Here is a 14626-nt window from a genome sequence, read left to right as displayed (position 1 = left end):
CCCCTTTCCCTTCCCCTCCCCCAATCAAGTCCCCCTCCCTCGTCAGCCCAAAGAGCAATCAGGTTTCCCTGCCCTGTGGGAAGTTCAAGGACTACCCACCTCCATCCAGGTCTAGTAAGGTGAGCATCCAAACTGCCTAGGCTCCCACAAAGCCAGTACGTGCAGTAGGATCAAAAACCCATTGCCATTGTTCTTGAGTTCTCAGTAGTCCTCATTGTCCACTATGTTCAGCGAGTCCGGTTTTATCCCAGGCTTTTTCAGATCCAGGCCAGCTGGCCTTGGTGAGTTCCCAATAGAACATGGAAATAGAAAACACTATCCTGAGTGAGGTAAGCCAGACTCAAAAAGAGGAACATGGGATGTACTCACTCATATTTGGTTTCTAGCCATAAACAAAGGACTTTGAGCCTATAATTAGTGATCCTAGAGAAGCTAAATAAGGAGAACCCAAAGAAAAATATATAGGCACCTCTGTATTCTTGAGGGTCCTGTTTGTGATCGTAAGCCGGCCTCTCCGTCTCTCCTGGCCTGGCTTGTTCCCTGCCTATGCATGGCCCACAGCCCATGTTCTAGAACTGTGTGTAATCTACATAAATGAATCTGAACTCAGAGTCTTGGAAGGGAATGCAGTTGCTAATAGAGGTGAACACTTGCACTCCTGTCCGAAGAATGCATAGTGCTTTTTATTTTGCCGAATATTTTTTCCTTTTTTTTTTTTTTCCCACTCTGAGGAAAATAGCTGGGCTATTTCCTAGCCCTGCCTTATAGTGTCAGGGACGTGGTGGGGACACCCTGTCTTATCAGCTGTCACGTCTGCATGGGTCTTTCTGTCTGGGCAGGCTTCCTGCCGTTCATATCCCAGCCGTGCCCTTTTGGAAAACTCACTTAAAAAGTGAGTATTAGGTGTGTGTTATTTTTAATTACTGCCACTGATGTATGTAATTTGAAAATTAATGTTGCTGTAATTATATTGATATACTGAATAGCTATTCCCAGCTTTTTAGTCAGACAAATTAAGCTTGTCTTTATGAATTCATCTTCAGAGTCTCAAAGTGGTTTAGAAACCAGGAGGACACAGAATTAGAGTCTTTGTTCTGTGGTTAATTTAGCATGAGTTAGCAAACGCAATTGACTTTTAAAACGTAGCATCAAGATTAGACTTCTCTTCTTAGGAGGACTTTGGGCTCCAGATGCTTTTGCCAGAGGTTTCTAATTTATAATAGACAACTCATTTGGGTCACACACAAAACTAGTATTAAAGTGATTTGTATGGTTATGCTGACAAGGAATTAAGTACTTTAAATAGAGGGCATTTTCCTTGGGGACCACAGATGTCCCGATTTTTAAAGAGATAAAAGATCAATCTTGCTTACTGTTTTGTTTTCTATACTTAGCACCAGACCTGAAATTAAGTAGTCAGGGTTTTTCTTAATAATGAGTGAGTTAATGTATGAGTGGCTAAAAGTTATTAGGAAATAGAACAAAGAAATATATCTGTGTATATATAGTGTTGATATGGTCCATCCGTTCCTCCCATTGTCCTTTATTCTATGTTCTCATCTCTTAGCTTCTCCTAAGGCTTCCTCGGGTTTCCTTGTGCTAAGGCCTCGTCGACTTGCACTCCCTTATCATAGAGTTCATTGTGTTACTCTTGGAAGGTCACAGTCGAGACTCGACACACCTGATTGTATCATAGAGTTCATTGTGTTACTCTTGGAAGGTCACAATCGAGACTCAACACACCTGATTGTATCAATCATCCCTATCTCCGGTGTAGATTGATGTGACCAGATCAAATCAGGAGAGACAGAGAAGACAGAGCGTAAGCTAGTGTATGCCAGAGAGGTGACTGTCTCCAAGTGAAAGGAGAGGTAACTGTAGGTCTATGGAAATTTCCCCCTGGACTTTAACATTTCTGGCTGCAAGGCTTCTCTGTTTTTTGTTACCCATGCCAGGCTTTGCATTTTGTTTGTGTGTGTGTTTTTTTTTAACTTGTCTTACTTTTCATGGTCTTCCTCTCCTATTCCTCTTTGGTTTTATGCTTGAGTGACCCCTTCACACGATGGCTCTAGCAGGCTGCCTCTAGCCTAGAGCATTCTCACAGGCATCAGATCCACACAGCTGCCCATAGGGCTCTCTACACAGGAGTCTCACGAGCCTTTCGTGCAGCGCGGTAGAACCCTGCAGGGTGTGGCTCATATTCACTTTTGTGTGGCCAGCCCTCTCTGCTCTGACAGCGCTGGGCTTCTTGGCCCTGACATTATCTCCTCTTCTTTCTCCATTCAGGCCCTGTACAGGCCTTTCCTCTACCTGAAACATTTTTCCTTCCATGGCTCATTTTCAGGCTTGCTCCTGTTTACCCTTCAGAGTTCTAGATAGCACTTCTGAGAGCAATTGCCATTTTCATCTCCTACCTTCAGGTCAGAGTGAAGAGCTTTTGTATATCAGCAGCATCCTAAATGTCCTATTGTGTGTTTTCAGTGTTTCTAACAGTATTGTAATTCCTTGTTTGTCTCTCGATGGCTGGGAGATCAATGAGGTATGCCAATACTTCTTCTGACTCAGAATACTTTCTTGAATGTTTCCATCCATTTGAGTCCCTTCAGGACCTGTGCTAGAATGGTGTCTTTTGTAATCAACTCGTGTTTTTTGTTTTGTCTTGTTTTTTTAACTACATATTTATTTATTTATATCGTGTGTGCCTATGAGCGTGTGTGTGTGGGCGTGTCCATGCCATGGTGTGCCATGTGTGGAGGTGAGAGAACAGCTTCCAGGAGTCAGTTTTCTCCTTCCCTCATATGGGGCCAGGGATAAAGTTCAGGTGGTCAGACATCAGGCGTCCTTAGCCCTGAGCCATCTCTCCAGTCCTAGAGCTGACTTCTTGTGTGCAGTTTTTCTGTACATTGGCTAGGTCGGGCTGTCTGAGACGCTGCACAGTTAGCAGAAGCCACTGGCCCTGTGAGAGCCACAGCCTCCCCACCCTTCTATCCTGTAAGCGCTTGGCATGAAGTGATCCCTTTCTACACTTCTCTTTAAAAGCCGTTTCTTAATCATCAAGTCTGAGAACTTGACAGTTTAAAGTCCTTAATCTCACTTGCCAGGCCCAAATACTGTCAGCATAGTTTTAAGAATTGGATGCAAAGGGAAAAAGTAAATCCCAGTTTTGACTTAAAACCAAAGGTCTTGGTTAGATAATCCTCATCCATTTTGCATTGAGACTCCACTGATGCTTCAGTGTGGACTCACATTAGCTCTGTGTCCTGCCATTCTTCCCGCCCAGTTCTTTCTTCCTGTTACATTGTTAATGATGGTTGGAGGAAGTACTACATATGGAAGTGTTTTCTACCAGGTAAACTTGCTAGTAAGTGTCAGTCATGATCCTTGACAAACAAGCAGTCTTTCTCACAAAACTACTGGGAACCTTCCGTCCTGGCCCCCCTCTACCCAAGGCTGCCTCCCCTAGACTGGAGTAATCTCACAGACACACTTCTCTATTGGCTGTCTCCAAGTTGTGCTCTACCGTGCTTATCCCTTCCCTGAACTTCTTGGGTATGAGACTCATATTTTGTTCATCTTTGTGTCTTGCCTTCTCACTTGCTTCTCTCCTGGCTTATCATGGTGCCGGACATAAAAGATGCATCACCCTCATCAACCTCTTGACTAGTAGCTAAGTAGCTCTGCTTTTGCCTTGTCTGCTGGGGAATGGCCTTCTTATTCTATCCGTAGAACAGGATTAAACCACCCTAGCTAGTTGCTACCTTCTTCTATTGCTACTCTGCATTTGGTCTTTGGACCAGCAACACAGGCATCCTTGTGAGCTGTTTGGTATAGATCAGGGACTTCGGACAAGACTGTTTAGACTTTTTTTTCTCTCTGAACGCAGGTACTTGCAACTGGACTCAGTGGCCTGTACTCGTCCCTGCCCACGAAGCTGGAAGAAAAGGGCGAGGAGTGGCATTGCCTTCTGAAGGACGACTGGCTCCTGCTGCCCCCCCTCGTGCAGTTCATGAACTCTCTGGAGTTCTGTAACGCCGTCATCCAGGTACTGCCTGGCGGCAGCACAAGCCCTGGTGGGCTGGAGTCTGCTGAGAGCCCCAGCCTTGCTGGGGGTCCGCGTGCGTGAGCACCCCTCCTCGCTCAGATTTCTCCTAAATGAACCCTTCTTCAATTTTGAGACGTGCTCGTGGAATCATGAAGCTTTGCTTGAATCCCACTGAATATCCTGAAATGAGAGAAACCGTTTGGTAGACTTCTGAAAATTTCAATTGAAAACAAATGAAAGATTTTATTTTCTCTATAAAAAGTGTTATTCTGTTTTGATTATCCACTTACCCATCAAAAATAAGTTCACAGGCTGGCTCATTAAATAGATATTTTTAGGCTGCTTAAGTACTCCAGATTATAACCCTTTTACTTCAAGGTCTTCCTGGGCACTTACAAGGAAAACACTTTATTTTGCTTAATGGTGCACACTACATAAAGAATATTGTCGTCCCAATCGAATTTGGAAGAAGTTAACAATCTTCTTAGCTACACAAATTAAATTTGCTTTGAAATTGGCTCGCTTTAGGGGGAAAAACAGCCACTGAACTCTTGTATATTTGGCTTTTTGATTAGATTTTTACTGTCGGATTTCTTGTTACTGTTTTCAATAAAAATCCAATTTTGTATATGTTTAAGGGCGTACTAAGTTTTCATCAAAATTTCTTCTATGTAGCATAAATATTACCTTAATATTGGATGTATTAAGAAATCAGGTTTGTTTTGTGGTGATTTTTTTTTTAGGGTGAGAAATGTCAGTTATAATCTGTTTATCTACCAAATAAAGAAACAGCTTCTGGAGGAAAGTGAAAGTGAATTACTCTAGTTCCCATCTCATTTTTATTGCTAAGTCAAAGGAAGTTTTATTTGTATTTAAGATAAATGGATTACACTTTAAATTATTTTCCCTTTAATATTATAGTCTATCAACATTTTCTTGCAGAAATGTATGGGAATAAAAATGATAGAACTACTACTAGCTCTTCTTGGGATGTACAGAGAGAGTGTCAGTAATTTAAACAGCTAGGCTTACTTCCCTAGAAACCGCTTTTTACGTTGTTGTTTGACCGAATCTCTCTCCCTCTTCCTTTCCCTCTCTCAGTAAAGCTGATGGGCAGTGAGGAGTGGGGAAATTGTGTCTTTATTTCAAACTAAAGGCAAACATTATCTTAAAACATTTAAATAGTGATTTGGGGCTAGGGAACCCCTGAAAGGATTACTTATAAAAATATTAGTAAAGGTTTGCCCATGTTATCATGTATTTTGAAAGTCAAATTTGGGAAGTTCAGTACCACCAGCAATGTTTTCTGCTTTTGAAGACTGTCCATTTTTTTATGAGAGCATTTTATAGGCTCTTTTCTCCCTAATATAAATACCAGGAAATATATCTTCAAAGTTCTCTGTTAGCAAAATAAGCACATTTAATTATCATTTTCCATAGCTACGCTCTTAAAAACGTAGCACGAGTGGATATGGAGCCCCGAGGGAGTTAAGGGGCAAGAATTATACTTTCTAATTTATTCATTTGGACTTATTAATATTTATACATAGTCAGTCTATTCATTGTCTTTTTCAAATCAACGTTAAAATTAACATTTTTTCCATATTTGGAAGTATAACTTTAGCTGTTTATACTGTAATAGAGATTTGAAAAAAAAATCAAGTCATCGTGGGGTCTGAAGTATTACTTAACAAATGAAAACATGGCCTAGATTTGAGGTTCCATCTTGTATGTAAGATACACACAGAACTGCAGACACTGAGCCCTGTGTCCTTCTGTCGCAGGTGGCCCACCCCTTGATCCGCTCTCAGCTCGTCAGCTACATCTACAATGGCTTCTTGGTACCAGTGTTGGCTCCCGCCCTCCATAAGGTCAGTGGCGGGCTGAGGCCGCCTTCTGTCTGTTATTAGAACAACGGAGGGAAACTGAGGAAAGCAAGCACGGTGTGATGACTCAGCCGTGTATGTAGCATTAGTTGTCTTCTCATTCCTTCCCAAGTTCTCAGTATATCCAATGTGGGTCTTAAAATAGCCGTGGTGTAAGCTGTATGGGGAAGAATGCTTCTTTTTACTGGAATACAGTGATACTACTGGAAGTCTTTATAGTAATTACGCACTCCCTCACATTGTCTTTCTTCCTCTTTTACTCCCAAGTTTTTCCTCGCTGACCGACTGACACTAATGCTATTGATAACTGTTGTAAGAATGATAGCTATTACTACTGTTTTCCATACTATTTGTTATTAGACTTTAATGTTATAAGCATTGATGAAAATCCTTTTTGCGTATTAATGGGGTATCAAGCGATGTGTTGATACATGTATATATTGACGTAACGTTGAAGTCAAGCTAAACACAGCTATCCTCCCAATTATCATCTCCTTGTGGTGAAAACCAGCCTTATAATTGTTCACTAGTGAGCACACCACTGTAGTCCGCAGACACCCTACGGTGTACCAGCACAGCAGGGCGTCTTGTTCTGATCTCAGGGTGGCTTAGAGCTGCGAGTGTCTCTAACTCACAGAGCTGTTGTGGAGACCTTCCCGCCCTACTTCCTCAGAATGCTTAGGAAAGAGTGAGGAAGAGGCATGATCCCTGAGGGTTTGACTTCTGACTCCACAGAGGCGAACACACTTCCTGAGGTCGGGCTCCGGTCTGTTGTGTTCTCTGGGATATGTCACTGCTGAGTGTGGACTTGAGAAGTCTGGAAAACCAAACCAAACTAAAAACCAGCACACAAACCGATGTTCATAAAGTGTTGGCAGAACGCTGGCAATTGGTGGCTTCCCAGAAAGTGCTTTATAAGAGAATGAGTGCAGACAGCCCCCGTGTATACATTCCCTGCCTTTCGTTTTTACAGTTATGTCCGTAATTTAAAATTGAAGATTTTTTAAAACTGTGAAGTTAACAGATGCTTTTTTTATGTCACTATAGAATTCAGGAGATAAAAAGTGAAAGCTACTGCATGAGATTTGAATTTGTAACTCTCTAATAAGATTCCTTAATTTTTATCCATTAGTGGCGGTTCCTAGGATATTTTTGTTTAGTATCCAGGGAGAGCAAAGACTTACTGTTCTCTTTTTTGATTATTTTTATTTCCTAGTCTCCATTTAGGAGGGGGGGTGTTTGTGTTTTTACCATTTAGAATCGAAAGAATTAGAAAGGCAGGGACCTCCTCCACCTCTGGCTCTTTCGGTGACAGCTGATCAGAATGTGTTCTAGATCAGCAGCCCAGGGACAGACAAGCAGAGAAGGTCAGGGATGAGCGTATCTCGAGAAGCTCCCACTGGGAGCAGCCATATCCTGTCTCTTGCTTCTCCTTGGGCTCTGAAAAGGTTACTTCATGTCTGGGCTCAGGTCTGCTGGAGGAATTCCCATTGTGTTTTACAAACTTGAGGTCTGCTGCCCTGACAAAAGGGCCTCAGTCTTCCAAATAAAATTCCTTTGTGTACTCTCTCACCTAAATCATGCATAAATTTTTAGTTACCTGACATCTGTGTAGGCAGCTTATAAAGGTGAACTTATTCTCTGTGCCTCATAAATCATACAAATAAATCCATACTTAATATTTCCTTCACAGTACAGACAGAATATTTCCACAGTAATTCTTAACCAAAGATTAAGCATTACAAAACCTTGTGAAAGTGCTGGGGAGATGGCTCAGTCCCTGAAGTGCCTTCTACGCAAGCATGAGGAGTTGGGTCCCTAAAAGTGCACATTAAAAAGCCAGACTTAGTGTCTTATATCTTGTATCCCCATGGTAGGGGACAAAGTGGAGATTGGGGGCGGGGGATCCTGGAACTTCTTCAGCCAGCAGCTAGCTGTCCTATCTGAATTGATGAGCTTCAGGTTTAATGACAAAGTCTGTCTCAAGAAGTAAAGGTGGAGAATGAGAAAAGACATTTGACACTGACCTCTGGCTTATACATACAGACGTACACACCTCCACCTACCCTAGCAAGTACATAAAAGGTGCACAGCACATACCATACTCGTGCACACATACAACCTAGAGGGTGGGAACGGTGGGGAAGGGCACATAGGCTGAATGTAGGGCATGTGTGAGGTTCCTCCTCACTGTTGTGTATGCGCGTGGGACTTCACTCCTAAGTTGTTCTCTGTGTGCTTTCTTCAGCCAACACTGAGACATAACTATTTGTTCCTCTGGGTTAGTGCCAAAGCTTATGTGGATTTTTGTTTTAAAGGGCTCCATGGCTTTCTCTTGCAGTCATGTAGAAGTTGAGCATAGCAAGCTCTGGAGCTGGGAGTAGAGTTTGCTGAACACGTGCAAGACCTTGGGTTTAGTCTCTAGCATGAGGAAAAAGGTGACTCGGGAAGCCCTGAACACAGAATGTTTTCATCAATTCATTTTGGCATAACACCTAACCTAACCTTGCTAAGTGCATTGGGTGTCTAGTCTTCCTGGATCATCTCAAATTTGTTGATTTTAACCTACTTGTGTTAACATTTATATGTTCTTTGGAGAAAATATTAATACACCTGATTTATTTTGCTAACCTAGACCTTCTGAGGATTTTATGTAAAACATGACAGACATACATCATTCTTCTAAAGTTTTGAATTACCAAATACATATGGCCTCCAGAATTTAGAATAAGACATGGGAAGCCTACTTTGGATATTTTGGGAAAGGATAATTTTTTAAATAATTTATCTATTTATTTTACATCCTGACCTCAGTTTCCCCTCCCTCCTCTCTTCCCATTCCCTTCCCCTACTTCCACCCAGTCTCCTTCTGTGTCTCTTCGGAAAGGGGCAGGACTCCCATGGGTGTCAACAAAGCATAGCATATCAAGTTGCAGTAAGACTAAACACCTCCCCTTGTATTAAGGCTGGGCAAGACAATCCACTATGTGGAATAGATTCCTAAGAGCCAGCCAAAGTGTTAGGAGCAGCCCCTGCACCCATTGTTGGGAGTCCCACAAGTGGACCAAACTACACAGCTGTCACATATATGTAGAGATCTTAGGTCAGTCCCGTGCAGGCTCCCTGGTTGTTGGTTCAGACTCTGTGAGTTCCTGTGAGCCAGATAGTTGTTTCTGTGGGTTTTCTTGTGATGTCCCTGGCCCCTCGGGCTCCTACAATCCCTCCTTCCTCCCTTTAGCAGGATTCGCCGAGTTCAGCCTAATGTTTGACTGAGGGTCTCTGCATCTGTTTGTATCAGTTACTGGATAGAGGCGCTCTGATGACAATTGGAGTAGTCACTAATCTGATCACAGGAGGTGACAAGTTCAGGCTATGCATCCACTATTGCTAGGAGCACGGTCAATGGAAATAAACACTATTCAGCGATTTGTAAAGAAAGGGCATTCTGACATACTATTCCATCAATGGCACTGCAGGATAACTACATGGTCTCACGCACATAATATACCTAGTGTCACGTTCCCAGACACAGAAGACAGAAAGGGGCTTCTGAGGAGCAAAAGAAATGGGAGAAGGGTGTTGGGATCATTGTTTCCTAGGTACAGGTGTCTCCAGTTTCGTGAGATGGAAAGTTCTGGAGACTGGTTGTGCAACAATGTGAACACCTCTTGGCAGCGTGCTTAAAACTGGTGAGGATGATGCTGTTTATCTTCTGTGTATTGTGCTACAATTTTAAGAGATGGAATAGTGTTTACATTTCCCAAGTTTTTTTTTAAATGCTAAAATATATAGGTCATACTGTGCTCTCCAAACCATAAAATGTTCCTGGTACTAGGGGTATAACTTAGTGGTACATTTTTGCCTGGGATATGTGAAGCCTTGGCTTCTTCACCCCTGGTGGTAGTGGTGGTGGTGGTGGTAATAGCATAAAAGAGATTTAACTCTGGATCTTTGTAGGAAAGTTTTCCCACCCCTGCTGTGGGGGCAGTATGGTGTCCTGTACATTTTGGGTGAGTAGCCATTGTTTGGAGGTGTCAACTGTAGAAAACATCCCCAGCTAGCAGTAGGAGGCATTGAGAAAAGGTTAGCAATGCTTCTTCTCTGAACGCAGTGATCAGGACCAGGAGCAGGAGACCCAAGTAGCCCGAGTAGCTGGCAGCAGCCTGGACTCTCTGCCCAGGTGAGAGCGGTAGGTAGGCAGTCAGCCGTAGAAGACAAAGCCGACATTGGCACCTGTCCTGGTCTCTAGCAGGATTACAGAAAGAGTTGGTCCGGAGTATGGGTGAGAGAGGACTGCCTGAGCAACACCCTGGCACACTTGCAGGATTTCCAGAAGCGACCTTGGGATGCTCTTTGGGGGTTGATTTGAGCCTATCCCTCACAGGGTTTTAGGAAATGGGGGAAGACACTTGGACCTGTCTCTGTCAGATGGAGCTGTAGACCTTGAGGGGTGTATGCTAAGGCAGGCAGTGATGGGAGGGGGATCAGTCACACAAGTCCTTTCTGCATGCAGCTCACAGATATGAGCCATGGAAACTCTGAACTCAAAGCCTGTACCTTTGGTTTTGCCAAAGAACAGCCAGCTATGTTTCACTTTCTGTAACTTGTGCTTGGAGAACAGAAGCTAGAAATCTACAAGGAAAAAAAAAGTGAGTTTTTTTTTTTCCCCACCATCTTCTGTGTGCTGAAACTGTGCTTGAATGATATACATGGGTAAAATGATTTCAGACAGTCCCTTAAGGGCATGTGTGTTGGCTGCCTATAAACCACCGTGGAGCCCATTTGCTTTGCAATCTTGCCTTCCACACACATAAGCACACACATACATATTCATGATCTGCATCCTACAAGCTCAATAATTCATGGCTTATTGACTTAAGTTGATGGATGGAAGTTTTGGGTAATTGGAAAGAAAAGATGAGAATTCCGAGAGACTCGGTGGGCATGGCCATGCAGGAGTTGCCCTCTTACCAATAATGTGCTCTGTAGGTAGGGCAGGACAAAGACTCCAGTACGGCACAGTTTGGCTCTCCCGGCACAACATACTCTGGACTTTTATGCCCAGTGAAAGTCATGACTGCAGATTTTTAAAACAATTAAATAGCATCTTCAAGTTATCATCACTATAAAATATATTAGTGGGTCACAGCTGAGTGCCTAGCTTACAGGAGGAGCAGAATGATGGGTGCCTAAGGAGGGAGCAGAGAGGCGAGAGGTCCCAGGAGCGGAAGGAGTGTCAGCATGTCCCCTTGCTTGCTCTTCTGGAACACTTGCTTCTGTGTTTTTGGAAGTGTAGCATCATGTCTGTGTTCTTTGTCCTTCTGTCATCTCCGCCACTTCTTGATGGGAAACACTTTGACATTTTGTATCTGGTTTCCAATGATGCTGTGGAATTTCACTGGAAACAAATTCAGTACAAAAGGGAAAGAAAGGAGTGGAAGCATGGAATTAGAGGTAGCTAAGCTCACCCCTGCATTACCAATGCCCTCCCAGCATTTGTTGGGAGCAGTGAGACCCCAGATCCTGAATTTCTTGTAAACAACTTGTTTCCCCCTGATCTGAGTGCCTACAGCTGCTCTGAGCACGAGACCTTCAGGAGTTCCTGATGGCAGGAGAGTGGTTTCTGGTGGGTTTGGCTGGGGCGTGACTATCTCTATATAATCTGCCCCTGAACACAATAAAGGGGGCATTCTCGGGGAATTCAAGGATGACCCGTGTCGCTGTCTCTCTGTCTGTGTGTGTCTGTGTATTTTAACCTCCAGCCTCTTGCTCGAAGCTCGCCAACTGGGTGCCAGCGCAGAGAGCGCAGACACGGGAGGCGCGGCAGCATTGAATTAGGGGTAAGCTATGCTGGCCCCTGCACCACCAAAGCACTCACAGCACGGGATTAGCAGAACCTGTTGACTGTGGAAGCCTGGGGTTTTTCTTTTAAACTTTAGGGGTTCTCTGCTATGCCCTTTGTTTCCTTCACTTATTTGGTGACCAAATGAGCCCCTGGCCCTGCAGTGAACCACACCGAAAGTTCTGTCATGTTATGGTTTTACTTATACATTTCAGTAATTTGCTTTTTAAAGCCAATTGCTGACCAAGGCTTTTAATTACTAATGGCTCTTGAATGTCGTCTTGTTTTTGCTACGCACTCACTTATTTTCCTGTGATAATGTTGGGGTTTAATTTTTTGTGATTTCCTCCTCCCTTTTACTCTGCCCAGAGTGAAGATTGTGTCCTGAGAGTGCACTTGCAGCTCGCATCGGCCCCTAGACGTTAGTGTGGTGTGAGGCAAAGCCAGCCCCAGAGGTCACCTGAAGAGGCAAGCTCATTCATTCCTTTTAGGAGTTGCTGCTATTGTCTCCAGCCTCAGGGGCCAGCTCTGGGTAGTCTCAGGGCAGTCAGGGTGTCCCCTGTCTTGTCATCAGCTGGGAAAACTAAGCTGTGGGTGCCTGAGTGTGACAGGAAAGCCTGAAGTATCTGTTGCCATGACCCAGGGAGGTTGTATCATGTCAGCCCTGCGCAGGCCGCAGGTGAGGGGGCTGGTCAGCTGCTGTCTTGGTTTCGCTTTCTCTTGCTGTGATAAAATACTCTGAAATAAACAGCTTGCACAGGAAGGGCTCATTTTGGCTTACACTTCCAGGGTGTCGCGCGTCACCGTGGGGAAGTCACCCAGGCAAGAGCTTGAGGAAACTTGCACATTGCATCCACCCACAGTCAAAAAGCAGAGGTTTTATGCACACGAGCATTCAGCGACTTCTCCATTCCATACAACCGGGAGTGCAGCGGTGCCTGCTCTAATCCAAAATGGTTCTTCCCACATAAATTAGCATATTCGAGATAATCTCTTGCAGGCCTGCCCAGAGGCGCATCTCCTTAGCGATTCTAGATTCTGCCAAGTTGACAATTAAGGCTGTCATGACAGTTGCGGTGTGGCGGGAGGGGACCAAGTGGTTGTCTTAAACAGTCTTGTGACAGCCGATGGGCCAGTTGTAGAGATGACCAAGGCTGGTCAGTGATTGCAGTGATTAAAGGGCCCAGTCCCGTGGGAGGCCTCAAGCTATAGACCGTGGAACAGTAGTGGCACCTTTAGACTTGGCCTGAGAAACGTACGTTCAGAGAGGCAGCTAGGGACAGGCTAAACAATGGCCTCATCCAGCTGTCTGAACCAGACCTAAGAGTTTACTGGCAAATATAAGGGGCTTTGTCTTGGAAATACTTGATTTATTAATTGAACACCATGAATATATATTATCTAATGCATTCATTCAGGTAGTAAGAGTTTGTAGAAGCAATGTAAATTCATGTAAAAAGCGTACCTCAAAAGTGGGCTTTGGGATCAGCCAGACCTTGGTTTACAGTCTGGTCCCTGGCTACTTTAATCAGCTTTGTGACCGGGGCAGTGTTCTCTGTGTGTGAAAACAAAGCACCTGCCTCCTTGGGATTTGTGAATAACGAATAGATATTGTATTGAAGTGGTTATCACTGTCACTGATACTAGCACTAAATACATATTGCCTGCCATTGTTGAGGAAGGTATCCAACAGTTGGCTCCGTATAGATGTTTCTTCTCTGATGTGTGCAGCGTGTTGGATTGCAGTCCGTCTACTGCTTACTGTGTGAAGTCAGCTCCGCTCTGGCATTGTGGCCGGTGTTATCAGTACTGTACCCTTCCCCCAGATGGAGAGGGTATCCACCAAGGATGACAGTGGTGGCTACTCGCTGATGTCACATGTATCACAGAACGTAAGGTCTGAACCATCCCACCAGACTGCTGTAGGAAGAGGGAGATGTGTTCCTCCTTTAGTGTGGCTTTATAAGAAAAGGAGGCTGGAGGGTTATGTTGTCACGGGCACTGCTTTTTCCCCCTCTGGTGCTCCTGCTTCCCCCCCTCTGGTGCTCCTGCTTTCCCCCCTCTGGTGTTCCTGCTTCCCCCCCTCTGGTGCTCCATGTTGTTGCATGTAAAGACGATGCATACAGACGTCCAGACCCGCCTAGAAGCCTACACTCCCTTCGTCAATAGATAGAAACCTGTAACAGTCCATTCTGGAGCCTCGATTCACACTCGTGGGTCAACTGTGGAACAGAGAGAAATGATTAATGTTTATTGGGGAAAGCCTCTGGGAATATTAAATGATGGTAATAGAAGCTATTGGAACATTTGCTTCTTTCTTCAAAAAAGAAAATCTTGTAATTAATATCCAAGGTCTTGTTGCCGAGTTTCCAGAACTAATTAAGTACCACATTGTTGAGCATTTTAGTCAAGCCACCTAGAGCCCATGGCAATTCTTATCTGAGACTAGGTGTATTATTCAAAGACTGAAGCCTAAAGCTTTCTATTCATCTTTCAATTTTAGCCATTTGTGACCATAGGATCAAAGTTGGTCCATGACCAACTTTATGGTGTCTTGGAACCATCCTTCTCCCTATAATGCTTTGTCTAATGATGCGCTTAACGAGAATAAATAAAACTGTTCAGAATGAATAGAATTAAACCGGAGAGTGAAGAGGCAGGCAAATTTAGTTATACAGGTGACTGGAACTCAAAGTGAAATACATTTAATTGTGCAAATCCAAGGGGAAACCTAAGATTTAAGAGAGGTATTGCTTTAAAAACATAAGGAAAGATACAAATTTCTAGAAAGGAGGAAAAAGACTAATTACGATATTACTGAAGAAGCATTGGTGGCTGAAGACTAACGCTTGCAGC

At 43.8% G+C, this 14626-nt stretch overlaps 1 protein-coding gene and 1 long non-coding RNA gene across 2 annotated transcripts in view; both read left to right on the top strand.

Annotated features, from left to right (window-relative positions):
- LOC126511568 (uncharacterized) overlaps nt 1-14626 on the top strand; it is an 857731-nt gene that overhangs the window by 207566 nt on the left and 635539 nt on the right. The window lies entirely within an intron of this gene.
- The window catches only part of Fhip1a (FHF complex subunit HOOK interacting protein 1A), a 208212-nt gene that overhangs the window by 143734 nt on the left and 49852 nt on the right, over nt 1-14626 (top strand). The window contains exons 5-6 of the mRNA XM_050158766.1: nt 3884-4042; nt 5827-5913. Of these exons, the coding sequence (XP_050014723.1) occupies nt 3884-4042; nt 5827-5913 (246 nt within the window). The remainder of the gene's footprint in view (nt 1-3883; nt 4043-5826; nt 5914-14626) is intronic.

This window comes from Alexandromys fortis, unplaced genomic scaffold, assembly GCF_014885135.2.
Source record: "Alexandromys fortis isolate MF-2015 unplaced genomic scaffold, M_Fortis_MF-2015_v1.1 scaffold_102, whole genome shotgun sequence".
Classification (NCBI taxonomy): domain Eukaryota; kingdom Metazoa; phylum Chordata; class Mammalia; order Rodentia; family Cricetidae; genus Alexandromys; species Alexandromys fortis.
Note: the sequence above shows the minus strand (reverse complement) of the source record. Positions and strands in the feature narration are given on the sequence as shown.